Raw genomic sequence first — 26,271 nt, 5'->3', positions numbered from 1 at the left:
GGCCTGATGCCACAAAATTTGGGAACCCCTGCTCTAGACTACCTACAATTTTCCCTGCCCTGCTCCACAACAAAACAGCTGGGATGAGAACCCAGGAGTCCTGCCTTCTGGGCCGAAGCGTAAATCACAAAGCTGTCCTTATTAACTCCAAGGGAGTCTGATCTTGCCGGAATCTGCTGTGCGTGCGGAGGAGTGGGCGGACGGAACTGGGCCCCAACCATGGGAATAAATTGTCCTGAATCGTTTGTGCCTCTGCTAGCGAGTGACTCTGCACTGGGGTTGTGGTTTGCAGCTGGGGCAGGTGGGAGGAGGTGTTAGGAAATCGGAGGAGTGGGATCAGAGACCTACATTTCCTTTTCCTGTGAAGAGCCCTGAAGCCGCGTTTCTGTCCTTGAAAGATTGTCAGGGAAGACCGAAGCATTTTCTGCCCTCCTTGTTCCACCCGCCTCCCCGTGTGCGCTAACAGGGGGCTGTTTGTTAGTGCCCTCTGAACCAGGTGGTTGGTCGGCAGAGCCCTGGAGATGCCGCCTCTGTCATCAGTTATTTTTTAGCACTCAAACAGGGCCGGCCACTGAGAGGAATTTGCCAAGAGACCTTTCTGCTGCAAGAGCAGAGTTGTTATGGAAGGCAAGAACTTTCCTGCATGTGCCTCCCCCTTGGTGTTGCATTACCCAACACTCCTGGAAGGTAGGAGTGCTGAAGGGGAAACTGTGGCACCAAGTGAGTGGTCTGCCTTAGTGGGAGAGCTAGGAATTGAACCTACATCTCCCAGGGCCCAGCCTGATGCCATAGGCACAGCTCCACAGACCCCAGTTGACACAAATAGATTTTTGGGTTACAAGCAACCATTACAATCATCTACTCACACTCCTGGATAATTTCACCCCAGTGTGCTCAGCGCTGTACAGTAGACTGCACCCCCCGCCCCCCAAGTCATGCGAAGGTTGTGTTCCTGGGCACCCTCCTGTAAATCAAACTTTGCACAGGTCAGGAGGAGCTGGGACCCAGGCTGCTGCCCGGCTCACAGCTGCCCACCACTCCTTGGGACCAGGAAACTGACCAGCAGGGCTGGGTCTAGAGCCCTGGGTCTAGAGCTGGGTCTAGAGCCCTGACCAGCAGGGCTGGGTCTAGAGCCCTGGGTCTAGAGCCAGCCTAGAGCCTGGCTCTGGGCTATCAGCTGCTCACAGGAGAGGGGAAACTGACCAGCCCAGCAGCACTGGTCAGTTTCCCTTCTCCTGTCAGTGGTGCCAGCCAAGAGTCAGGCTGCCACCCCCACAGGAGCCCAGAAACTGACAAGTGTGGCAGCTGGTCAGTTTCCCCACTCCTCTGCTGGCATGGAGTAGGCGGTTACCTGGCAACCTGGAGATACGCGCAAATCAAGAGCGCATGTCTCGGGGGTTTACTGTGCATACATTTAGCAAGGGACAGCCCCTGTTCCAGAGAGCAGGAAGGATTACCACCCTTAATAGTGGAAGAAACTGAGGCACAGAGTGAGCCAGTGGCTTGCCCGTGGCTCGGAGCCAAGAGCTGAACCCAGCTCTCCTGTGGCTTAGCCCACTGCTGTAACCACTGGGCCGCCCTTCCTGGCCTCTGCTCAGAGGGAGACTGTTTGTTTGTATTTTGGTTTTGTTTGGAGACTGAGCATGTGCCTGTCCTCATCCCCTTCAGACCAGGACTTCCCTGGACAAATTGTGATTAGCAAGTGCCCTAATCTCCCTGGAGAGGAAGATCGTCATCTCATCCTACAGCAGGGGGAGGGGTGGGAAACCGAGGCATGGAGCGGTGCGGGACTTGTACAAAGTCCAGCTGACTGGGGGGTGCAAGACCTAATGCTCCTAGCCCCTCCAATACTGCCCCTCCCACCACTTCAGCCCCCACACCTGGCCCCTCCTCATCTGAACCAACCAGGATCTGTTTCAGGGGCATGTCCTCAGTACCAGCTGACTTCCCCTCTCTCTCTCCTTGTCCATCCGCCCACGCAGAACTATAAATCCTGTGTCTAACCAGCATGGCCCTGGGGTAAATATCCTCTCCAGGCATCATGGCCGATCTGTCACCTCTCTCTGTCACCCCTCCTGCTGAGGTGCTAACCCCAACGTGCCTCTGTGCCCTTCGGGTGGGGGTTCTTAAAGAGACCAGCCCTGTGCTGCAGCTGGCATTTCTGGGGGTCCCACATCTGGACTCTCGTTCCACTGCTGGCCTGTGTTAATTCCTGCCCTGCTAGGGCAGAGGCTGCAGGAAGTTGAGACTGGCCCCTGGGCCCCACCCTGTCGTGTGGGCGGGGGGGGGAGCGTGGGAGGGGGCTCTTTTAACCAAGCAGAGTGAGGGGGAGAGGGGAAGCCCAACATCTGGCACAGAACCTGCTGTTTAGGCTCAGAAGCTGGGCGGAGATAGCAGAAGGGTGCTACAAGCAGCCGAATTGGAGGTCGTCCTGTGTTTGGGAGTTCGGGTGCCTGCCTTCTGCCCCCACCTCTGGAAGGGAAGTGAGGTCTAGTGGTTGGAGTCGGGGGTAGTGGTTGTCAGGATGCCTGGGTCCTATACCTTACACTGGGAAGGTAGGGAGCAGTGTTCCTGCTAATCCATGGGCGGAATAAATTTTGTGCCGGCTGTGGGTCTCTGCTCATCAGCTGGGCGGCGCCTGAATCTCTCCTGGGCAGCCACCCAAGCGCTTTGCTTACAGGGTAGTGAGGTTTAGTGAGTGAGGCTGGGGCCAGGGCTGGACTTAAGGACTCCTGGGTTCTGTTTGTGGTTCTGCAGCTGACCTGCTGTCAGGCAAGTCGTTTTGCTTCTGTGTCGTCCCCCCGCCCCCTATTCTGCACCGTTCACCCTCCCGGCTCTGAATTGGTTTGTGTCGTTGGATGGAAGGAGCTTAACCTGAACACCTACAGGGCTGTGTCCCTGTTGTGAGCTCTGAAATGCACCAGCAGCAGAGGGCAACCACTCATCCCTTCACTTTACCCTCTCACAGATGAGGATCTGTGCAAGTCACGCCACCTGGGAATAGACATGGGGCTTCCATCTCTCTGCCTCCTTCCTCCCCGCTGCCCCACCCCACACCTCCTTGCTCAACATCACTAGCCTCCCAGCACTGGGAATGGAACTCGGGAGTCCTGACTGCCGGGAGAGCTAGGGGTTCAGCCAACAGGCCCTGCTCTGCTGGGCTGATCCTCCAATTCCCAGCTCTGCTCGATTTGTCTCCCCACCCTGTGCGGACGCTGTTTGCCACAATGCGAGCTTGTGGCTGTGGGGTCGGAGGCGGGAGGGAGGGAGTTGTGGCTCTGGGCTGGGGCAGCCGGGCCAGAAACCGGTCCTGGGGTTTCTGAGCTGATTAGCACAAACAATGCCGAGCTCTGGCTCTGAACCCGAGTGACTCAGTCCTTGTGGCCTGGTTCGAATTCCAGCTGTTTATCCTGCCTGGAGCTCCCCCAGGCTCTCGGCAGCAAGAGGGGAGATGGCTGGGGCGATTCAGCCCCTCGCTGGGCTCTTTGGCAGGTGTGCTTTAAGGTGCACATGGCCCTCCGTGGCTCCAGGGCTTGGGTCTGGCTACTGGTTTCTGCTGGGGAGGAGGTGTCGGGGCTCTTCAGAAAGCTGGCTGCCACTGGATGGCTTGCATAAGCCCTGGGAGCGACTCTTGGGATGGGAAGAGCTGCAGAGGGGAGGGTCTGGCTGGTTTGGAAACTGGCAGTGGGACAGAGCCGGTGACGGGAACTTGGCTGTGATTCTAGGGAGGCTGGAGCTCGCTGGTTTGGGGGCGGAGGGTTGGCATGAGCCAGGAAGCCCATTGGTTTTTTACTCCTAGCTTGGATCCAGCTGGGCTGATTGTCCGAGACTTGCTGGGCGTTAGCAAGTGTGCTGAGAGTAAACAACTTATCCCATGTGTAGGGTGCCCCCAATCCCAGATCTCAACCAGTCAGAATTCCCCTTCCACTACACCGCTGGGAGGAGACTCGCTGGAGGGAGGAGGGGCCGTTCCTGGTCAGTTAACAGGGCAACTCCAGACTCCATGTGGTACAGGCCAGCAATAAATCAGCTTGAAGAGAGTCCACAGCCTCTTCCTGAAGGTCATGGGGAAAAGGTGATCAGCTGCTGTGAACGTTGTTGGGGTTGCTAGAAGTGATTTTTTGCAGAGCTTCTGGTCAGCAGGCCAGTGGTGTAACCTCATCCAGGGAGGGGAAAAAAGGGAGCCTTGTGGTTCATGCACAGGGCTTAGGAGTGTGTGTGGTTCCTAACTCTGCCACTGACTCCTGGGTGGCCTTGGTCCTGTCACATCGTCGCTGGGAGCCAACTTTCTCCAGGGTGATGGAGCCGGGTGCTGGGTGTGTGGCAGCACCTCCTGGCTCCAACTGGCTTTTATTGTATCTAGCGTTTACAATTTGGGTCAGTGGCTCTGAGCTGCCCCTGTATACAGATTGTTCTACTGCTCCCATCCAGGGGACACACCTTGGGGTTTGTCTGTATGAGAAAGTTGCACCAGGTTGAGGCAGGTTGGGTCTGTCTGGGCTGGCTATGGTCTGAAGAAGTGGGTCTGTCCCATGAAAGCTCACCTAATAAATATTTTGCTAGTCTGTAAAGGGCTGCTTGACTGCTTTTTGTTTTGACAGGTTAAGGAAGGAGAGACTCTGAACCAGGTTAGTTAGAACTGTTGCCAGCTCCTGTGTTGGAGGTGTTTTGATATCTGTTTAATTTACTCCTGTTGCCAGACAGGCCTGTTGATTGGGGGAGACAAAGGAGGTCTGCTTAAGAACTGAATTAAGTTGAACTTGTGCCACTTCCCCATGTAGACAAGGCCTCAGCTGGTGGCTTTTAGGTGCTGCTGTAATGTACCTAATCACTTGCAGCCTGCTGAGGTGGGACCTTCTGAGCCATGGTGCACGGGCCCATGAGGAATTGGCGGTGAAGCCCACATATTTGCTGATGAGCGAGGTATTTGAAAGCCGCAAGGGATCCCTATGGCCTGACATCTGCATAGGGTAGGGATTGTCTCTCCTTGATGTACAAGCTTCAGTGGTGGAGAATCCACTCTGGCCCGAGGCAGGCGGTTTTGATAGCTCGTTGCCTTGCTAGCAAAACAGCTTGGCTCTTGTTGCTAAAACCTTGGCTTGTGCTTTCTGGTCCCTGGGATTGAGCGGAGGAGACTGCAGCACCTTTGTCTCGGATCGCTGCTGACCCCTCGTGAATTGCTAGCTGATTTGGGGATTGTGGGTCCAAACAGCCGAGTATCACCGTGGGGATCCCTGCACGGGGGTTGGTGGGGGAGGCTAGGCTGGCTCTGAGCAGGAATCTTGGCTGGCAGGCAGCATTCCCTGTAAGCTGAGTGCTTGGGCAGCTGCTCAGGAGAGATTCAAGTGCTCCCAAGCTGATTAGCAAAGCACCCACCATGTCTCCACCAGTGGTGCACATCCTCAATGTCTTGGTGCCCATAAGAAAATTTATTCTGCCCTTGGATGTCAAAAAATATAGCGGGAGCACTGGTGGCAGGCTGTGCCCTGGCTGGAGCTGGGTAGGAACTGGATCGCTGGGTAATAATGCCTGCCTCTTGCCTTTGAGTGCACTAGCCTGACTGGCATGTGCCAGCTAAAAACAGACGCCTGCTCAGGAGACTCTTGTTGTACCTAGGGGAAGGCGTCAGGCGGCAGAATGAATCACCTGAGATGGAATGTCTGACATTTCTGTTTCTCTGAAATAGCCACTCCATCTGCAGGAGCTGCCAAAAGAGCAGACGGAATGCTAGGAATCATTAGAGGAGGGTTAGAGAATATCTTTTATAAATCCATGGTACGCCCACATCTAGAATGCTGGTTACAGAGGTGGTCGCCTCCTCTCAAAAGAGATCTCTTGGCACTGGAGTTCAGAAAAGGGCAAGAAAAATGATGAGGGGTTTGGACCGGCTGTTGTATGAGGAGAGATTTAAAAGACTGGGACTTTCCAGCTTAGAAGAAAGGAGCCAAAGTGGGGATGTGGTAGAGGTCTATGAAATCGTGCCTGGGTTGGAGAAAGTAAACAAGGAAAAGTTATTGACTTGTTCCCATAACACGAGAACTAGGCATCAAATGAAATCAACAGGCAGCAGGATGAAAAGGAAGAAAAGAAAGTATTCCTTCACACAGGGCACAGTCAACCTGTGGAACTTCCTGCCAGAGGAGGCTGGAAAGACCAGGACTTTTTAACAGGGGGTTCAACAAAGAGCTGGATAAATTCATGAAGGATGGAGGTCCATCAATGGCTGTTAGCCAGCATGGACAGGCCTTGGGCTCCTTGCCTCTGTTTGGTGGGAGCTGGGGATGGGTGACAGGGGATGGATCACTTGATGATTGTTCTGTTCATTCCCCCTGGGGCAGCTGGTGTTGGCTGCCGTCGGCAGACAGGATCATGGCCTAGATGGACCTTTGGTCTGACCCACTGTGGCTGTTTTTATGTCATTTGGCCTGAATTATCTGTCCCCCAGTACTGTTTAAACACCCCTGGGGCTGCAGTGAGCACAGTAAACGCCTGCTGTACGCGAGTTCGACATACGCACTAATTGTATGAACGCAGATGTCAAAATCCTGGGCTCCAGACGCTCACTTTGCCCAGCGGGGGGATGCTGTTGCTGACAGAAGGGGCGGGGGAGCCCCAGGGAGCAGGAGCCAGGTCAGTTTCCTGGCTCAGGCAAGCTGGGAAAGCTGGGAAACTGACCAAGTGCTACTGCGCCTGGCTCCCTGCTCCCCAGGGCTGAGGGGCTCCTGCCTCCTCCTCTGAGCCCCTGGGAGCCTGCAGCAAGGTGCAGCAGCGCCTGGCTCCTGGGGGCTTGGAGGAGGAGGGAGGGGCTGGAAACCCCTCAGCCCCAGGGAACTGCGAGCCTGGAAAGTGACCAGGCACAGTTGCACTGGCTCCAAGCTCCCAGGGGCTCAGAGGCGGAGGAAGGGGTACCCCTGCCCAGACTTTAAGCAGAATTTGAGGAGCAGAGCCCCTGCGTAACTCGGGGTTTGACTGTACCACTCATCGCCTTCCAGGCATCAGGAGTCCATCCAAGCCTGGACCTGCCTGGCTGTCTTCAGCTTTTGCGATCAGCTGGTGGCTGCAGCTTGCAGGCTGCCTGCCTCCTCTAGTCAGCTCCCCTGCTGCCTGCTGTGCGGTGTGGCCTGAGCATGGTCCCCACTGGCACCCTTCACAGGCTACCAGCAGCACTCGTGTGATGTGTTTCCGGCACTGTATACAAAATTTGCATCTTGTACACCTGGTCAGACGAGTCAGGGAATTGTTCCCTCTAAGGGAAGAGCCTCTCTGCAGTGCTCCGGCCTGGCTAGAGGGCTGTGCCGCCTAGTAGCTAGACCCTGGTGGACCTAGAGTCAACCCTTTAAGTTAGGGAGGAGAATGGGGGGGAGGACTCCTGGGCTCTGCTCTTGGGGAGGGGAAGGGAACGTGAACAAGGGGCTCCCTGGTGACTCCTCTGCCTTTTGGGGCAAAGAACGACAGAAGGAGCGGGAGGGGAGAAGTGCTGAGTGAGAGTGGCTTTCGTTCTGCAGGAGCCTGTGAAAACTGGGAGCTCGGGAGCTCATCTGGTCAGTTTCCCCAGGGGATCAGTCTGAGATGGGCAGAGAGAACCCTGAGAGGCAGCCCCTCTATTTGTCTTGTTTAGGACAGAGTGTGAAGGGTGTGGCTGTCACCCCCAGAGGCCTAGCTGTGGCTCAGTGTTCCATGGAGCAGCACCTGGACCACTGACACAGAAAGAATGAGTCACTGAGAGCCAGCAGGCTTTTAGCTCAAACTGTAGAAGCTTCTTGCACTGAGCTCCAGAGGTCCCACGTTCGAGTTCTCCTGTGGGCGGTTGCGTGTAGGTGGTGGGGGGGTGGGAGCGTAGCCAGATGCCGATCTACGCATTGTTCGAGGACTCTGGTCTCGTTCTGCTCATGAAGAGCAGACCTTGGGGCGGAAAGTTTAAGTCCTGCCGGTGGCAGATCCAAATCAACACCGAACAAGCTCCCGTGGCTGGATGGCGAAGCTAGACAGACAGGGGCTAAAGTGTACCTGTTTGACAGCCACAGGCATTTACCAGTGAAAAATCAAGACTGGCTTGTTTTGTGAGATCTGCTCTCGTTCAAACAGGGATTGTTTGGGGGCAGGTCTCCAGCCAGTTTTCCAAGCATCTGTTCCCTCTCTGTGGCCCTGTAACTATTTCTCGCTCAACACACACAACCGTTGCCCTTTTAACAGCGTGTGCGCGGCAGGGCTGGCCGGACCAGTCTTTCCGCCTGAGCTCCTGCTTCATGCCAAAGGAATTGCCCAGGAATGGCGTGGCAGCCGCCTTTGAATAGGCAAAGGCTGATGTGGGGTCGGCTAGTTTGAACAGTCAAATGATCGTCATGTGGCGGGCGGACGGGCTGTGCTGGGTTGCCTGGGGGTTTGGGTTATTGCGGGCGGGTGAGCAGTTATTAAAACTTTGTCACGCTAATGAGCGTCTTGGCCAATGCGTTTGCCTGCTCTGCTGTGTCTCATGGGAAGATCTCAAAGCACTAACCCTGCCCCCACCCCGGGTGAGGTGTTGTCCCCAGGGTGCTGGAATAATTTTTATAGTGCGGGCACAGAAAGCAAGTGATGGGTTATTGCTGCTTCAAGCCAGGGTGGGCTGGTGCAGCCCTATTCCAGGGCCCCTGGTTACCCCGCTTTAGAGAGGGACACTGAGCTAGTTCCCTGTGCCCGCCACCCAGATCCCACAGAGTCCGCAGGAGAAGAACCAGAGTTCTAACAAGCAGCCCCGACTTTAACCACTAGACTCCACTGCTCTCCCAGAGTTGGGGGTCCTGCCACACACACCTCCCCCCATCCCCCTGCCACTCTAACTCACTTGACCCCTCTCCTTTCCCAGGGCTGGGAGTGAAACCCAGGAGGCCCCCTGCTCTAACCACTAGACCCCAGGAAAAGAACCCACAAGTTCCAGCCTCACCGCTCTAACCACAAGGCAACATCCTGGCTTCAGTGCTCAGTGATGGGCAGGAGAAGAGCCTGGAGCTGGGTGTGGACAGATCAAATTCTCTTCCTAGCTGTGGAGAGTGCAGTCCAGTGTGTAGAGCTGCAACGTTGTGTTCGGGGGTGGTGGGGTCTGTTATAGGCCCTCTGCTCTAACCGCTAGACTAAACTGCTTCACTCTCTTTGCTCTTGCCTGGGCAGATGGGAAGGGAAATCTCCTTTCCACACCTCCCTTGCTGATAACCCTCAACCCCAAATCTCCCAACAGGCTCCTGCAGAATGCAGCAGGGAGACGTTTGCTGGCCGCAGCGTTCTGCCCTAATGTGAACTCTGTCTTGCTCGCTGTGGGCTTCGGAGGCATTAACTCTCCGTGAGCCGGCAGTCACGATCCTGGGTGCAGCCACTCAGAGACTTGCTTCTGCCCCATCCTGCTGTAGGGAGCTGATAGCTAGGTGATCCCCAGAGCATCTGTTGGAATACCCCCTTCACCTGTTCCATCTGCTGGAAAATGGCTGCAGAGGTCTGGATCTGTGTGGAGAACTTTGCCCCATCCAGTTAGCAAAAGGGGAGTTCCCATCTAAGGGTGCTGCCTCCTCGAGGGTGGTCAGTGGGGTGCCGCTAGCTACCTGTCTTTGAATGGTGCTGGTGTTGCTCTGCAGCTGTGCCACACCCCAGAGTCAGCTGCATCTCTGCACCAATTGTTACGGATCTGCTTAAGAGGCAAGTAAAAAGGGAATCCCAGAGGCAGGAGTTGCTCTGTGCCTGCATGCGGCAGGTTGTTGGCAGGAACAAACATTTGTGTCAGATGTAACATGGTCCAGGGGCTGGGAGTTTAAGGCAGAGAACGTCAGACTGGAAAAAGGGCGTGTGGTTGTAACGGTGAAAGTAATTAACCCCTGGAACAATTGACCAGGGCGATGATGGATTCTCCGCTGCTGGTCATCTTTAAATCAAGCTGGGATGTTTCTGTAAAAGATCTGCCGTAGGAGTATTTTCGGGGACCAGTGCAAAACTGGAAGTCAGATTAGATAATCCCACCAGGCTCTTCTAATCTGGGGATCCTGCAGGGTAGCAGAGTACTTCAGTCTAACGGACGCCGCCTCTGAGATGCAGCCACCTCTAGGGTGGGCGCTGGGGACTGTGTATACACAGGTACCTTGCCTGGCACCAAAGTGCAGCAAGTTCTGAGGTGGTGCACAGGCTATTCTATATCTAATACACTCATCTTCTGTGCCAGTCTCCATTTTCTGTCCCAAATGGTGCTGGTGTTAAAACAGCTGCTGTGCCCCACTCTGGAGCCAGCTACACCTCTGTGCTGTGTGAACCATCCTGCTACAAACAGCTGCCACGCTCCACCCCAGAAACAGCTGCATCCCAGTGCTAGGAACAAGAAGATGGTCCTGCAGGTCAGGCGTTAATCTGCAACTCGGGAGCTCTGTCACAGATTTCTTGAGTGATCTTGGGTGCACATTGGGGTTAGCCTGAACTGGGAGAGGAAAGCTCCCCTAGGGAGCCCCACCCTGCTCTCTCCCCTGAGGTCAGCACTGAGGAACGGGGAGCGCCCCCTACTGTGCCCTCGCGCTTCTCCCTGCCACACAGCACCCCCTAGCGCTGCCTTGAGGGAAGACCTGATGTGAGAGCGCCCCCGACTGAGCCCCTCCCACCCTGCTCCCTGCTGCACAGCGCCCCCTAGTGCTGCGCCGAGGTAAGCACTGACGGGGGAGTGCTCCCTGCTGCACAGCGCCCCCTAGTGCTGCGCCGAGGTAAGCACTGACGGGGGAGTGCTGCCTGCTGCACAGCGCCCCCTAGTGCTGCGCCGAGGTAAGCACTGACGGGGGAGTGCTGCCTGCTGCACAGCGCCCCCTAGTGCTGCCCCGAGGGAAGCACTGAGGGACAGCAGGGCACCTTCACTGAGCCCTCCCACCCCTCTCCCTGCCCAGCAGCACTGCTTTAACCCAAGGAATCCCTGCCAGGAGCATCTTCAGTGGTTCTCTGGATCTTAACCTCTGTATGTCCACTGCAAGGCAAGTGGACCTTGCGTGGGGTCCGTCTCTCTCGACCTGCTGCCCTTCTCCGCCCAGCTCCAACGCTGTTCTCTTTCTTGGAGCTTTTCGTTCAGACCCCGGAAGCTCCTGCAATGAGCCTCCTCCCCTCCAGTCCCTGCCCCGACTCCCTCAAGGACATCAAAGGCAACCGGTGGATCGGCATTCCCTCCCATGACAGCCCTCCAGGGGCCTGGCTCCGGGAAGTTTGCGGCCGGAGAGGGAGTCTCAGTGTGCGAGGATCAGAGGAGGAGCCGAGTTAGTCTGGGTCTTCAAAACAACAAGCAGTCCTGGGGCACCTTATAGACTGACACGTTTTGGAGCATAAGCTCTCGTGGGCAAAGACGCGCTTCGTCAGATGCGTTGGGGGGGGGGTGGATTCAGTGGAGGGTTTTAAGAGGGAATCTGTCAAGGGGAGGGCCGCAGTTGACAAGGTCTTTTCAGTCAGGGAGGTGACCCATTAGCACCCGCATCCTCCCTGACTGAACTGACTTGATTTCTCCTCTCTTGATGTTCACATCTCCCCATGAACTGCCGATAATGGGCCACATCCTCCGTGACTGAACAGACCTCATCAACTCCGGCCCTCCTCATGCCTGGGGCTCCCTCGTTTTAAACCCTCCTCTGAAACCCCCCACTCATGTCTGACGAAGCAGGTCTTTGCCCAGGAGAGCTTATGCTCTGAGTTATCTGTTAGTCTATAAGATGCCCCAGGACTTCTTGTGGTCAGTGTACTATGGGCCAGCTTCTGCTTCCCTGTCCCAGCTCCCCGCCTAGAGCCTACCTTGTCCTCAAAGGCCTTTCTCGCCTTGGAGCCTCTTTCAGGCCTGATGGGGGCTGGTTTGTAGTGTCTCACTCTAGCAGCTGATTACTGATCTCCTTGGGGCTGGAAGGGCAGGAGCAGTGTTCCTTCTAATTTTTTTCCATCCATGGGTGGAATAAATTTTCCATGCACCTAGCCATGTGGGGATGTGCACCACCAATAGAAGCACACACTGCTGGCTGTGGGTGCCTGTGGGCACTCTGCTTGTTAGCCGGGTGGCTCCTGAATCGCTCCTCGTCGGCTGCCCGAGTGCTCAGTGTAGAGGGAACACTGGCCAGGACTCTCCTGTGGACTTTCCTGCAGAGCAGTCGGATCGGAGTAGGTGACAGGGACCACGTAAGACTCAGCCACTTGGTTTCTCTGTAGTCCGCAGTGGTGAGTGTCTCTTGGGCAGCCTTTCGCATTGTGTACATCCCCTTCCGAAACCTGACTCCGACCCACACCACCAGGCGGGAGAAGGTTGCAAAACCCATCCTGGCCCAGTACCTACTGGGGCTGGGCCTCGGTAGCTATCGGCGCACCACAGATGGGAGCATTTGAGCTCCCAGCTCCACCCTTTGAGAGGGTGTCTTGGCCATCGTTCAGGGAGTTCCCAGGAAATGGGAATCTGTTCTTCCTGTCCTACAGGTTTGGTACTTAATGCTAAACACCTGTTTCCTCTGCCCCCATCGAAGAGCTGCAGAGCAGGGCTGCTCTGCCTGCCCCCCAGCACTGCCCTGACTGCAGGCCCAGCATTGTTCTGTTGGCAGTGGGAGATCAGAGGGTGAAGGGACTCGCCAGCCTGGCTAAGCAAGCAGCAGTAGGTCACCACCTGCAGGTACCTGGAGGCAGTGTGACCTAGTGGATAGAGCACGAATCTGGGACTTGGGAGATGTGGGGTTCTATTCCTGTTCTTCCACTTGGTGCTGGGTGCCACTGGGCAACTCAGCCCTGAATCGGTGCCACAGTTTCCCTGTCATAAAATGGCAATGATCCTGGCCCCACCTGCTTTGAGAAGTACAGATGAACAGTGCTGTATGTAAGAGCTGCGCACTATTAACACACCCACTCCTGTCCCCCTTTAGTGGCAGGATAACAGCCTACTGCTGCTGCCTGCAAATGGAGCTACTCCTTTAGCTCAGCATCTGTGTAGAGTTATTTTCCTTCCACAGTGCTTAGGGTAGCGTAGGAGTAGGGCATTGCACTGGTGAACAGGAGACCTCCGGCTGCCCTCTGGTGTGGCCTGGAGCAAGTTATCCACCTCCTAGGACTTGTCTCCCTGTTCCGGGGCGGATGCTGTTGATACAGCACAGTGGCATCCCAGTCTCTCTCTGTGGCTGTTGATAGTACTGGCCTGCCCTTAGCTTGTATTCTGGAGGTGACTCTGGTTACATACCAAGGCCATGAGGCCTGTGAGATCACCCAGTCACTTGGGAAACGCATGATAGAAATGTCCTTTACTCTGCCCCTCAGTGTGAGGTGGAAGCTCGTTTTCGGTGCTCAGGTGTCACGTGTTGGGTGGGGATTCTGGCTTCAGGGAGCTCGTGCTCTTTTGCCACACGTTGCCACCTCGCTCACGATTTCCTGGCTCCTTTTTGCTTAAAGCCCGAGGCTCTGGGAGTCAGGTGAATGTGGCAATCTCCGCTGAGTTTTTACCCTTCAGGGCTGCTGGGGAAGCCTTCAGAAAGTGACTGCAAAGGCTTGGAAGTAGAGGAGAAGGATTTCCAAACGTCCAAAGCTGGCTCAGGAGTTTTATTGGAAAGCCTCGTGAATACGCTGTAGGGGCCGGCTGTCTTAACAGTAGCAAGACAGTTCTCATCTACTAGTGTCTGTCATCTCAGCTCCCAGCAGGGCTGCTCTGTTACGCACCCAGGCCCCTGTCTGAGCTGGATTTCCCGATATACTTTCTGCTGCTCTCTTTTTGGGGCACTTTTGGCTGAAAGCTCCCACCCAATCTGCTGTCTGCTGCTTCTCCTCAGCTAATGGGGAGCAGGAACCTCAGTGATCTCCGGGAATGCACAATGGGTGTGCCTGGGTCGGTTACGGTGGCTGCGGCTCTGGAACTCAAGGAGTTAACTCTGCCTGGGGGTGGTTGTTGCCTGGGGGCGGGGCGCAGACTTCGCTAGAGTGGGCACCCCTAGGAGAAACACTTGGCAGCTTAGCTCCTTATCCTCCTGGCTGGGGAAAAGCTCCCCATGCACCATAGGGCCAGGCATCCGTGTGCCATAGGGTCAGGTGTCCGGAACAGCTGCAGCAGGTCACCGGAGCTCCCCTGCGCTGGAAGGAGGCTCCAGTCCAGGACCTAGGTGCAGGCGGCACTGTGATCTCTGCTGCGTAGTACAGGTCTGGAGTGGCTCCTCTGCACTGCAGTCATGTTTTAACACGGCGCAAGTCCAAGCAGAATCTATCACATGGTTCACGCTGCAGCATCTGTCCCAGGCGGTGCTGATCTTAGGGCATATCGGGGCTGCTATTAAAAACCTGTGCTGGCTCGCGCCGCCTGTCGGGCTCAGACTAAGGGGCTGTTTAATTACAGGGTAGACGTCTGAGCTCAAGCCACCGTGCTGGGATCTATCCTGCTTGCAGGGTCCTGCAGCACGTGCTGCAGCTGGAGAAGATGGCCCAGTGAAAACTCTGACCTCCCCTGTCTCGTCTCTCTGTCGCTGAAGGGTTTCTCGAAGGGCGGGGGTAGGGAGTCCTGGGGCTGGAACACTTTTCTCCCCTCTGCCAGCCCCAGTGCTGCTCCCCAGAACTGGATGCAGCGATGGGCTTGCAGGTGCAGTAGTATAGTTGGTACAGGTTGAACTTTTCTAATCCAGAACGCTCTTATCTTGCAACCTCTGTAATCTGGCGTGATTTGAGTTAGCCGGATGACCACTTATCATGGGAGAGGCCCAGTTTCCCACGGTCCCATGAAGTTTGTTTCCAGCCACCAGTCCTGGCTCTCTGTGTTCTGTGCTGCTGTTAGCTGTAATTTACCCCAAATGTCATCCAAGAGCCCACTAAGCAGTGGAAGTGTTGGTAATGCTGCTAGACAATACTGACCTCCTGTGGTCCAGCAAATTCTCCTGCCTGGGACCAGTCAGGTCCTGAGGGTGCCAGATGAGAGAGGTTCACCCGGTAGGAGTATGCCAGCAGAGCTGGTATTGGGCCATGAGTTACGTGGAATGCTGTGTCTTTTCTTCAGATCTGACACCAGCCTGAGAGGCAAGGGACCTGGGCTCTCTTTCCAGCTCTGCTCTCTGAGCAGCTCTTTGGGCTTGTGTCTCTGGGCTCCCTGTCTGTGAAATGGGAGTGGGGGACAGAGGATGACATGCCACCTATTACAGAATACTAGAACTAGAAGGGACCTCGAGTCCCCTGACCTCGTAGATCATCCCCAACAGATGTCTAACCTGCTCTTAAATATCTTCAGTGATTGGAGATTCCACAACCTCCCTCAGCAGTTTATCCCAGTGTTTAACTTCCCAGATAGGAAATTTTTTTTAATGTCCAATCAATACCTCCCTTGTTGCAGTTTAATTTGATAAAGTGCTGGGAGGTTATGCATGGAAGGTGCCATGGAACAGCTCCAGGTACAGTAGCGCTAGGTGCTCCAGGTATAGACCAGATCCTTAATGCACTAGATGCAATGTAAAAAAGTCAAGCTTCCTTGAGTATTTTTTGCACCCAAGAATTATAAAAGAGCTGGCGTAGGATCTCTGGACTTTCTTTTTTTTTTTTTTGAACATTGCGCAAGATCAACAAGACTGGAAGAAAGGATTTATTGTAAGACAAGCTTACCCTTTTTAAAAAAGGATGGCCTAGATAAAACATGTCTGTCAGCCTTAAGTTGCTCCCAGTCAAAAAATGGAATAGCTGATATGAGACTGTTAGCATCAGTTACTCTTAATACTTTATTAATCAACGTGAATTTGTGGAAAGACTAATGTGATGTGAAAGTACCTAGGAACAAAGGCTGTACAAATAGGGTGGGGGGGGCCTCTTCTGCCAGTGATTGAAAAAGATTTGGCAGGTAGGGTGGATAAATCAGCTGAGTCTGAGCTATCTGTGTGGTGCTGTGACCAAAGGGGCTAATGGGATCCTGAGAAGTGTGAACGGGGGATCTGGAGCAGAGCGGAGAGGTTAAACTACCTCTGAATTTGACACTGGTGCAATCACTGCTGAAATCCCATGTCCAGTTCTGGTGCCCACAGTTCAAATCGAATGTCTGGAAATTGGAATGGGACCAGTGGAGAGGTTTGCTGCAAGCCACATCTGCCAGAGCGCGGAGGAGCTCGGTGTGCTTAGATTAGCAAGAGGGATGCTGACGGGTGGCTTGGTCCATCTATAAAGTTCCTACATGAGGAACAGAAACTTGATGACAGGGGTCTCCTCCATCGAGCAGTGAAAGGTCTCATGTGATTGGCTTTCGTTCAAGGCAGAAGGAATCCAGGGACATAGTGTGGCCTGTTCTGTATTGGGAGTTAAGGGGAGGAGCGTGGCCTTTGCATTTGGGATGTTTGGACTCCTCCATGACCCTGTGGAACACGGGAGTTGCGTCCGAGCTGGTCTGCTAGCCCCAGCCTGGTGTGCGATTGCCGGTGTGGATGTCGGGAGACGAGCCGAAGCTGGGGGGAAAAAGCAGGTTGGAGTGTGGGAGGGGGCAGAATTCCTGTAGGCTGAGCGCTTGGCCGGCCACTCAGGAGAGATTCAGGTGCCGCCCAGCTGTTGGCAGAGTGCCCCTCGCTCCCCACAACCGGCAGCCTGGTTTTCTGTCGGTGGTGCACATCTGTGCCTTTCGGTGCACGTAAAATTTCTTCCACCCGGGGATGGAAAACGTTGGAACGTTAGTGGGAGGTGACAGGCACCTATGTAAGACAGTGCCCTGAGAATTGGGCTTGCGCCTATACAGTTGGGACATCTGACCCCGATGTGGTTGAGGCCCTGGCCAGCGGAGCAGCAGAGAACGGGCAATGTGTGTGGTCGTCAGTGCGCTGTCTGAAGCTCCCAGAGGCCAGCTCCGTGCTGCTGACAAAGCCACCTTCACCAAGGTTCATCGAGGTCAATGTAACTGAGCACTGAGCGTGCCGGGTGACACAGCAGCAGTCGGGTAATGCAACCCCCAGCGGATCTAACCTGGCACGTAGCTCTTTGGCGTCTAATTACAATCCACGGCGCAGCCCGGCAGGAATGCGGGGGGGGGGGCCGAGTCACGCTCGGCCCCGGCTGGGGGAGCTTGTGAGCAGTGCAGGGAGTTTTCCAGGGCCCTGGCAGGAGGGAGGGGACAGGGTGGTGGTGGGGGGGGGGTGTCTGTCATGGAAGCCCCGGAATCCTGCCCCCCCCTTTGTTAAGCAAAGGCCCCAGTTCGATGGCAAACAGGCCAATGCGCGTCAAAGTGGGTTTGCTGCCATAACTGGGAAAGGGTCGCAGTGCCTGGCTGATATGCTTTGTTACCTTCTTGAGGACAGCCTAACCATGGGGGTGGGCTGAGGGTCTGGGGGTCTGGGCTCCTGTTCACAGCTTTGGGAGGTCAAAAGGTGCTCTGATGGGTAGCGCCAGGAAGGGTGAGTGGAGGGGGGGATGGGGGGTGTTTTGATACCTGGACTGTATTCAGGAAGTGGAGAGTGAGATTCAGTGGCTCTGAGCAAGGAGAGGCTGGGAGCCAGGACTCCTGGGTTCTTCACCTGGATCTGGGAGAGGGGGTAAGTCTAGTGGTTACAGCAGGGGAGGGGGCCAGGAGCCAGGACTCCTGGGTTCTATAAAGCAACGAAGGGTCCTGTGGCACCTTATAGACTAACAGAAAAGTTTAGAGCATGAGCTTTCGTGAGTTAAGAAGTGAGTTAACTCACGAAAGCTCATGCTCTAAACTTTTCTGTTAGTCTATAAGGTGCCACAGGACCCTTCGTTGCTCTACAGATCCAGACTAACACGGCTACCCCTCTGATACTGGGTTCTATAACTGACTCTTGGAGGGGAGCAGTGTCAAGTGCAGGGGTTCCCAAACTTTTCAGCATCACGCCCCCCACTTTGATTTTTGAGAAACCCTCACGCCCCGCCCCACCTCTTTACCACCACCCAACCCCCCCCAACAAAAATTCAGTTTGTAATTTGAAATAAACACAAAAGCTTGATATAAAAGTGTTATTTAAAATTAAAAATAAGCACAAATCATTTTTCTTGGCCCTTTGTGGTTGCCTGGTGCAGCCCCAGCTGGCCGGCTGCCTGAGCCCCATGCCAGCCTCCAGAGCTGCACACGCCAGCCGCCCGCCCACCTGAGATCTGCACTGTCAGAGCTGCCACCGGGGTCATCCAGCTGCTCGCCTGCCAGCCGCTGGGGCCAACTGTCCACCTGCCTGTCAGCCATCCAAGCCCCGCGCTGCTGGGATCAGCCACCCACCCTGTTGTGAGCCAGGCCTGAGCCGCCCCGCAAAGCCCCACGTTGCCAGGCCTGCCCGCCAGCCCAAGCCCTGCTCTGCTGGGGCCAGCCACCTGAGCCCCACGAGTCCTGTAAGCTGGTTGGCCACCCGAGCCCTGCAAGACCTGCGAGCAACCTCCTGAGCCCCTCTCTTGCCCTCCCACAAAGCCAGACACCCCCAGTACCTCATTTAATCCCATCCTCCTCCTCCTCCCCCGCAACCCACACTCATGCTCATTTGCAGAAGGCAGCTAGCTCCATGTCGGTCTTTGCCAGCTGCCTGCTTTTTATAACAGCTGCAGCGGGTCAGCCACGTAAAATGGCAGGGGCTGAGAGATGGAGGCAAAGGCCGGCTCTTTCTTCAGGTGCGGGGGGGGAGTGATGGGGAGGGGCTGGGTTGCCTCGTGGCCCCCCCCACTGGAATTTCTTCACGCCATCTGCAGTGGGGGCACACCCCCAGTTTGGGAAACCATGATCTAGTCGTTACAGAGGGGAGGGGCCAGGACTCATGAGTTCTATACCTAGGTCTGGGAGAGGGGTAGTGTCTAGAGCAGGGGAGGGGTCAGGAGCCAGGACTCCTGGGTTCTGTAACTGACTCTTGGAGGGGAGCTGTGTCTAGTGGTTAGAGCAGGGGAGGGGCTGGGAACCAGGACTCCTGGGTTCTGACGGTCCCATGCCAAATGCTGTTCAAAATGTGCTCACTGCAGAAGCAACTCAGAGTGACTTTATCTTGGGTGAATCTACCTCCACTTCCTCCAAACTGTGATTGTGAACCCTTTCTCTTAGCTACCCATAACAGAGCATGTCCCTTCAGGTTGCTGCAGTGCGCTTTCCACCAGAGGTGGCGTGAGATTGCAGGGTTAATGCACAGCGGTCTGGAAGCTCTGGGGTGCAGGAGGGGAGTGGTGCCTAGGCGTTAGAGCAGGAAGCCGGGGCAGAGAGTTTCTGAACATAGTTCTTTCCCCCCTCTGGGATGGGATTGGGCTTAATGGTTAGAACCAGATCTTGGGTGCCTGGACTCCTGGATTTGGTCCTCAGCTCTAGTCCTGATTGGAACATGGAGCAGAGCCTAAGAAAACCAGTAACTCATGATACGATCATGTGGTGGCCCTTCCGTGCCTCAGTTTCCCCACTTCTAAAAATCAATTTTGCATGCCTCCCAGGCAGGCTGCTGAGTGTTTCTCAGGTGATCGGCATTGGAGAGGCTGGGTTGGCTCTCTGAATGCCCGAGATCCTAGCTGAACGGCCCCTCTCCCCAGCTGCTCTGAGCTGTACAAGACAAGATCCATAAATCCACACCCGCGTCTGCCCCAGACGATCTTCCCTTCCCACTCTGTTCTCCAAATGCAAGAAGCAGCAGGGTGTGGGGTGGAGGTGGTGAGATCCTGCAGTTGCTGTATTCTGGGGCCTCATGTTGTTTAAGCATAGGAATGGCCACACTGGGTCAGACCAAAACCCATTCAGCCCAGTGTCCTGTCTTCCGACAGAGGCCGATGACAGATACCCCAGAGGGAGTGAACAGAACAGGGAACTGCCAAAGCGATCCCTCTCCTGACATCCATTTCCAACCTCTGACAAACAGGCTAAGGACTCCGTTCCTACCTATCCTGGCTAGTAGCCATTGATGGGCTGAACTGCCATGGATTTATCTAGCTCTTTTTTGAACCCTGTTAAAGTCCTGGTCTTCAAAGCGTCCTCTGGTGAGGAGTTCCGCAGGCCGACCCTGCACTGTGTGAAGAAAAACTTCCTTTCCTTCGTTTTAAGCCACCACCTCTTCCTCATCAACAACCATGTGCCCTGCGCTTAGTTTCATTTGGTGACCCCCCCCAGTTTTTCAGTTATGGGAATGAGTTAGTAGCTTTTCTTTGATTCATTTTTTTCCACACCAGTCATGATTTTATAGACCCCTATCACATCCCCCCACCCCACTTACTCAGCTCTTTTCTGAGCTGAAAAGACCCAGTCTTCTAAATCTTTCACGTGTCGGTCCTTCCAAACCCGTTGTCATTTTTGTCACCCTTTCCTCAACCTTTTCCAATGCCAAGAGATCTTTTTTGAGATGAGACAACCACACTTCTGGACGCGGTATTCAGGATGTGGGCGTACAGAGGCAATAAGAGTCTCTGTCTCTTTTGTGATGGTTGCTAGCATTCTGTTTTCCTTTTTGACTCCTGCTTCACATTGAGTGGATGTTTTCAGAGAACTACCCACAGTGACTTCTCTTGCGTGGTTGTAGCTAGATTCGTCCCCATCATTTTTTATGTGTAGTTGGGATTATTTTTTCCGCTGTGCATTACTGAACATCTATCAGCATTAAAATTCATTTGCTGTTTTGTTGCCCAATCATTTAGCAGCGTGAGTCACCTTTCCCCTTGCTCTGAATGGTGGTGATGCGCCCTGGGCTCACCAGGCTGTACTGGAAGGAACTTCATGCAAGCTTTCCCCTTGGCAACTGAGCTGGGGAGAGTGGTCCATTACTGAAGCTTCAGAAGAGACAGGCACAAAAGCTTGTCTCCCCTCATTTGATGGTGGGGGGGGAGTAGAAGATTTCGGGGTGAATGTGCAGGACTCCTGGGTTCTTTTTCTCCTCAGTTTTGGCCCTATGGGCCCTCACCAGCCGTAGATTCATAGACCCGCAAGGTCAGAAGAGACCACTGTGGTGGTGTAGCCTGATCTCCCATATCACAGCAACGGAACCCCAGAGCTTCCTCCTCAGGCAAAGTTACTTCCTTCCTCTGGGTCGCCCACCTCCCCTCAGGCTCACAAACGGGCACCCCCCGCTCTCCAGAGCGCTGCATCGCTTACTGCAGTTTCCGGGGGGGCTCAAGAGCCCTTAATGGGCTTCCTTCTAAGCGCCTGGCAAAGTATTTCACCTACCTCTCTGTGTTGCCCTTCCTTCCCCCTTCATGCGAGGGGGGTTGGATTCTGTCTGCCAGAGACGGCAGCCAGATGGAGGATGTGGCTTTAAGATGTGGCTTTGCTCTTTCCCTAAATACCCACCCCCTTAGCACCTATTGATCTAGCTGCACCAGAGCAAAATGTTCTTGAAGGACAGCTGGGCCTATCCTGAGTCACTTTCGCTTTATTGTCAGTCAGTGTCATGACTTTCCCCTCCCTGGTGCTGGGCACTCTTTGCTGGGCCGGGTTTTAAACCTCTCTCTCTTCTGCCTTTATTGTCACTTGGAAATGGACCTCTAATAACTGGAACAAATCTTTGTGTGTTATTTGATAGTCACACCAAGAGATCTGGGCGCTGCACAGACAGAGAGAGAGCCTGAATGTGGCCACTCAGACTGATCTGCAGTACCTGTTTCCTTGTGCTAGGGAAATACAAGTCTGTCTGTCTGTCTGTCTATTCAGCTGTCACTTCTTCCTTCTCTGTGGACTGTAAGCTGCTTGAGGCAGGAGCCCCCTTTTTATTGTTTGTGCAGTGCCTTGTGTGGGAGCTGGGGGAGGGGGGCCTGGTGTGTGACACGGAGCCCTGAGCCACGAGGGTAATGCAAATAGACAGGTTCTGGGGCTCTCCTGGAGTGTGAGAAGGAGCTGGGATTGAGCTAAGGTTTGCTGATTCCTGGTCCGGTCTCTTTATTTGTATTATAGTGGCAGCAGGGAGAGAGACCCTGCAGCCACAGTCCCTGGCAGGACCTGTATGTTGTTCCCCGAGGCACGGTGTAGGGCCTCTGCTTTTCTCTTTGGAGGAGAAAAATGAATGCCTGTGCCCTGCCAAACTCCCAGTGCTGGCTCCTCTGTGGGTTGAGCCTTGTGGGGTGGCTTTGGCGGCTCAAAAGCGCAATGCATTGTGAGCTCTGCCTCCGAGGCTGGTGTTCTGCCAAGGATCCAATGGTGAATCTTTGCTGTGAAAATATCTGACACTGAATAAAGGATTACCAGGCAGAAAGGACTGAGAAATGCTGGCTGAATGTGACTTCCTTTAGAACCCAGAAAAATCCTGCCTCCAGCCCATATCTGGTAGTTGAGCTGGAGCACCCCTTAAAATCAAGCCCAGATTTCTCCTGCTGATATGTTTGCAGAAGTCACCACATGTCATTTGGGTGCGTGCCTTAAAGGAACATGGGTGAAAATTCTGAGGGACTGCCCTCTGATGATCGGCTCTCTTGCACCCCAGCCCATGCGGGCTTAAGGGGGACCTGTAATCTCTAATTGGGTCTATAAATTGTGCCCCAGACTGTGAAACAAGAAAGACAGGGTTATCGGCAGAATGCTCCCGATGTGGCAGACTTCTGCTGAGGGCCTGCAGTCTCCCTGCAGAAGCCTGCAGTTTAAACATAGCCTGAGAGACAGTCTTGGAGAGAGAAATGAAGGCCAGAGGAGGTCTGTGCATGAATTACCGCATGGGATCAGAGCAGGTTCCCGGTTAACTTGTCTGGCGGGGGCTGGTGTCCAAGGCCTTTGTGGGAGGCAGTGAGGGGCAGGTTCCCATGTGGAGACATTTTCCTCCTGACCCCTGTCAGATGCTGGCCCTGGAGCATGAAGGTTTGTCCACTCCGTACAACGGGGTGTCTGGGTTGTGTTCACGGCAACACCTAATGGATCTCTGGGGGTTTCCTTCTCAGGACAAAACCAGGTCCTTGCCTGAGCCAGGCTGTGAAACCAGGGCTAAGGGCAGTGCAGCCGGTGGTCCCAGGCTGGCGTTCAGTGGAGGGGGATGCACCCGTACACACTGGGGCACCGCGGGCTCAGATCCCTGAGGGGCTGTGCCAACGGGCAGGAGCTGCAGGGGGTGAGGGCTAGTGCCGCAATGGCCTGGCCGTGGGGCTGGGTGACTGGGGCCTGGCATCAGGACCAGGTCTGGGAGGCAGGAGTGGGGGGCGGCTACACTTTGATTGGGCTGTGGCACAGGTTCAGGTCCGTGAATTCCCCCTTGCCTGGAAAAACCTTTGGCCAGGGGAATCTGGACTCCGTGTGAAACCTACTGGGGCCCTGGCACACGCCGCTTTCGCAGACAAGGCCCCATTGTGCTGCTGTGTTTATAAACACCCCCCCCGGCCCCCACACCCCCAACCCCCGTGTCTCCTCCGAGCTCTGAAGGAGGCGCCGGTGGAGGGCCTGGCTGGGCCTCGCTACTGGTCACACGAGCCCCTGGGGGTGGCAGGAGAGCCCAGGAGCTGCCTGCAGACGGCGAGCTGCTGCTCTGGGGCTCTGGGTGAGGGGTGGGTGCTGGGGATGGGAGGCTCTGGAAGGGGAGGTATGGGAAGCAGCAGGGGGCTGAAGTTGGGGGCGGCAAAGTGGGGAGCGGTGGGATGTGGTGGTGGGGGGCGCAGTCTTACCCTTGTGCTTTCCTGGTGCCTCACCAGCAGGGGGATTGGCTGGGGGATGGAGATGCCTGGGGGGAGGCGAGTGACTGGCCGGGGGGGTGGAATGATGTTCGTGGATGTGGTGCTGGGGGGGCAGAGCATTTGTGTGATAACAGGAGGCTGACCCATATGGAGGTTGGGGGTGGCGAGAACACAGGTTGGGACAGCCGGGGTTAAATCCTGGGTTGGGGGGTAATGGCAGGCCAGGGGGCGGGGGCGTCAGCAGAGTGGGTGGCGGCATTGTTCCCAGCTGCGCCAGTGACACCTCCCATCCCCCCCTCCCAGGACCAGTTTGACATCATAGAGCGTCACACCCAGTGGGGGCTGGACCTGATGGAGAAGTACGTCAAGTTCGTGAAGGAGCGGACGGAGATCGAGCAGGCCTATGCCAAGCAGCTCAGGTAGGTGGGCCGGGGGTGAAGGCACGAGGGCCTAGTGGTCAGGGCGCTCCCCCCGCACCGCCCAGAGCTAGGGCCAGGCAGGATCCCTGGCTCTTATTCCCCACCTTTGGCAGGCCTGTGGTCTAGTGGTGGGAGCTGGGTGCCGGGGCTCCTGGGTTCTCTTCCCAGCCGTGGAAGAGGAGTGGAGCCTACTGGTTAGAGGCGGGAGCCGATTTCCAGGACTCCTGGGTTCTTTCTCTTCCGTTTCACCCTCGGTACCTTTTGGAGCAAACCGTTCCTCTCTCCAGGTACCGTGCGCGCTGACCCTGCCTGGAAACACAAGGTGCTTTCTTAACGTGGCTGCCTGGCAACGTTTCCTTCGGCAGCGCCCATCCCTCCCCACATCCCAAAATGCAGCTGCTTCTGGGGTCGAAGAGAGCAAATTACAGCCACACCGCACAGTGCACAGCAGGGACTCTAAGCAGGCGGGGTGAGCTGTTGGCGTTAGTGGCTCTGCGCTGCGGTGGGGTGTCTGCTGACTCGAGCAGCAGGCTGAGGATTTCCAGCAACAATGCTCAGCTGCAGCCTGAGTCCAGAGTCCAGCCCGAGCCTGAACGTACGGGGAGCTTTGATGCTGGCCCTGAGTTGGGGAGGGAGGCAGGGCTGCAGTGACGCTAGTCCCAGCCTCGTAAGGGGGCCAGGCAGGACTTGTGCAAGCAGTGGCACCAGCCCCGTGGGGGATTGGAAGCCCTCGGGCGAGGAGCTTGGACCAAGCCTGTGCCGTTGGGTGTGGAGGTGGGGGTGACTTGGGCTAGCCCCGTGCCGTGTTCCATTGTCAGCCTAGACTGGTCTGAAGTCGTGCAGGGCACTGGCTGGCAGGAAGGCCGAACCACGCGCTCCCGCAGCTCTGTCTTTCCCCTGTCCGCGCCTTCTGAACACTGCGCCTCCCTGCCACTAGCGGGGACAGACTGAGAGCCTCTGGCTTAGTCAGCATTACTGAGCATGCTCCGTCCACGTGAGCGTGTGTAGGGCAAGCTAAGGAGCCAGTCTGGTCTTGGCTCGGCCCGGCCCCGCCCTCCCATGTTTCCTCTAATTTTTCCATCCATGTGCGGAATAAATGTGGTGCACCAAGTCAGGTGCGGATGTGCACCACAATAGAAACATGCTGCCGGCTCTGGGCGCTCTGCTGAATGGAGGGTCGGCGTTTGAATTTCTCCTGGGTGGCCACCCCAGTGCTCGCCGGACGAGACCCAGCTTGCCCGTCACCCCCACCATGTGCCACCTCTGCCTTATGCTCCAAGGTCTGTACGTGGGATGGCCTAGCGGGAAGCCCAGGGCGAACTAGGTGTCCCCCACTGTTTCCTGGTTCCAGCCCGGCCCCTGCGTAGGGTGCTTCTGGGCAGGTCTCCCAGCCAGGCAGCCGGTTCCTCCACGCTTCCAGCTGGAAATAAATGAGCTAAGGGCCGGAGGGGGCGGGGGCAGTTTTGGGAGTTGCCAGCTGAGTGTTTTTGACTCTTCTAGCTTGGCTGGATTTTCCCAGTGACGCCTCTGCCTGGGCTGCCGGGAGTGGTTTGTGAATCGGCTCTGGCCTGCTCTGGAAGCAGATGTCTGCCTGGCTGCAGATTGTAAGATGGATAGAAAACTGGCTTGACAGACAGGCCCACCGGATAGTGGTCAATGCCTTAATGTCTGGTTAATGACCTGGATGAGGGGATGGGTTGCACCCTCAGCAAATTTGCAGAGAACACTAAGCTAGGGGGTCAGGTAGATACATTGGAGGGTAGGGAAAGGGTCCAGAGTGACCTAGACAAATTGGGAGACTGGGTCAGAAGAAATTTGATGAGGTTCAACAAGGACAAGTAGAGTCCTGCACTTGGGACGGAAGAATCCCAAGCACTGTTACGGGCTGGGGACCAACTGGCTAAGGAGCAGTGCAGCGGAAAAGGACCTGGGGGTTACAGTGGGATGAGAGGCTGGATATGAATCAACTGTGTACTGGTAGCCAAAAAGGCTACCGGCAAGTTGGGGTGCATGAGGAGGAGCATTTGCAGCAGATATAGAGAAGTTCTTTTTCCCCTCTGCTTGGCTCTGGTGAGGCCACATCTGGAGTGCTGCATCCAATTCTGGTCGACCAGTATGGAAAGGGTGTGGACGCATTGGAGCAAGTTCAGCGGAGGGCAACTAAGATGATGAGGGGCTGGAGCACGTGACCTATCAGGAGAGGCTGAGGGCTTTGGGCTTATTTAGTTTGCAGAAGAGAAGAGTTGGGGGGGGCGTGATTTGATAGCAGCCTTCAACTTCCTGAAGTGGGGCTCTGAAGAGGATGGAGAGAGGCTGCTCTCAGCAGTGAGGGATGGCAGAACAAGGAGCAATGGTCTGACATTACAGA

At 55.5% G+C, this 26,271-nt stretch overlaps 1 protein-coding gene across 1 annotated transcript in view; it reads left to right on the top strand.

Annotated features, from left to right (window-relative positions):
- The window catches only part of TRIP10 (thyroid hormone receptor interactor 10), an 81,302-nt gene that overhangs the window by 18,956 nt on the left and 36,075 nt on the right, over nt 1-26,271 (top strand). Inside the window, exon 2 of the mRNA XM_074979502.1 lies at nt 23,788-23,903. Within this exon, the coding sequence (XP_074835603.1) occupies nt 23,788-23,903 (116 nt within the window). The remainder of the gene's footprint in view (nt 1-23,787; nt 23,904-26,271) is intronic.

Source organism: Carettochelys insculpta, chromosome 29 (genome assembly GCF_033958435.1).
Source record: "Carettochelys insculpta isolate YL-2023 chromosome 29, ASM3395843v1, whole genome shotgun sequence".
Taxonomy (NCBI): domain Eukaryota; kingdom Metazoa; phylum Chordata; order Testudines; family Carettochelyidae; genus Carettochelys; species Carettochelys insculpta.
Note: the sequence above shows the minus strand (reverse complement) of the source record. Positions and strands in the feature narration are given on the sequence as shown.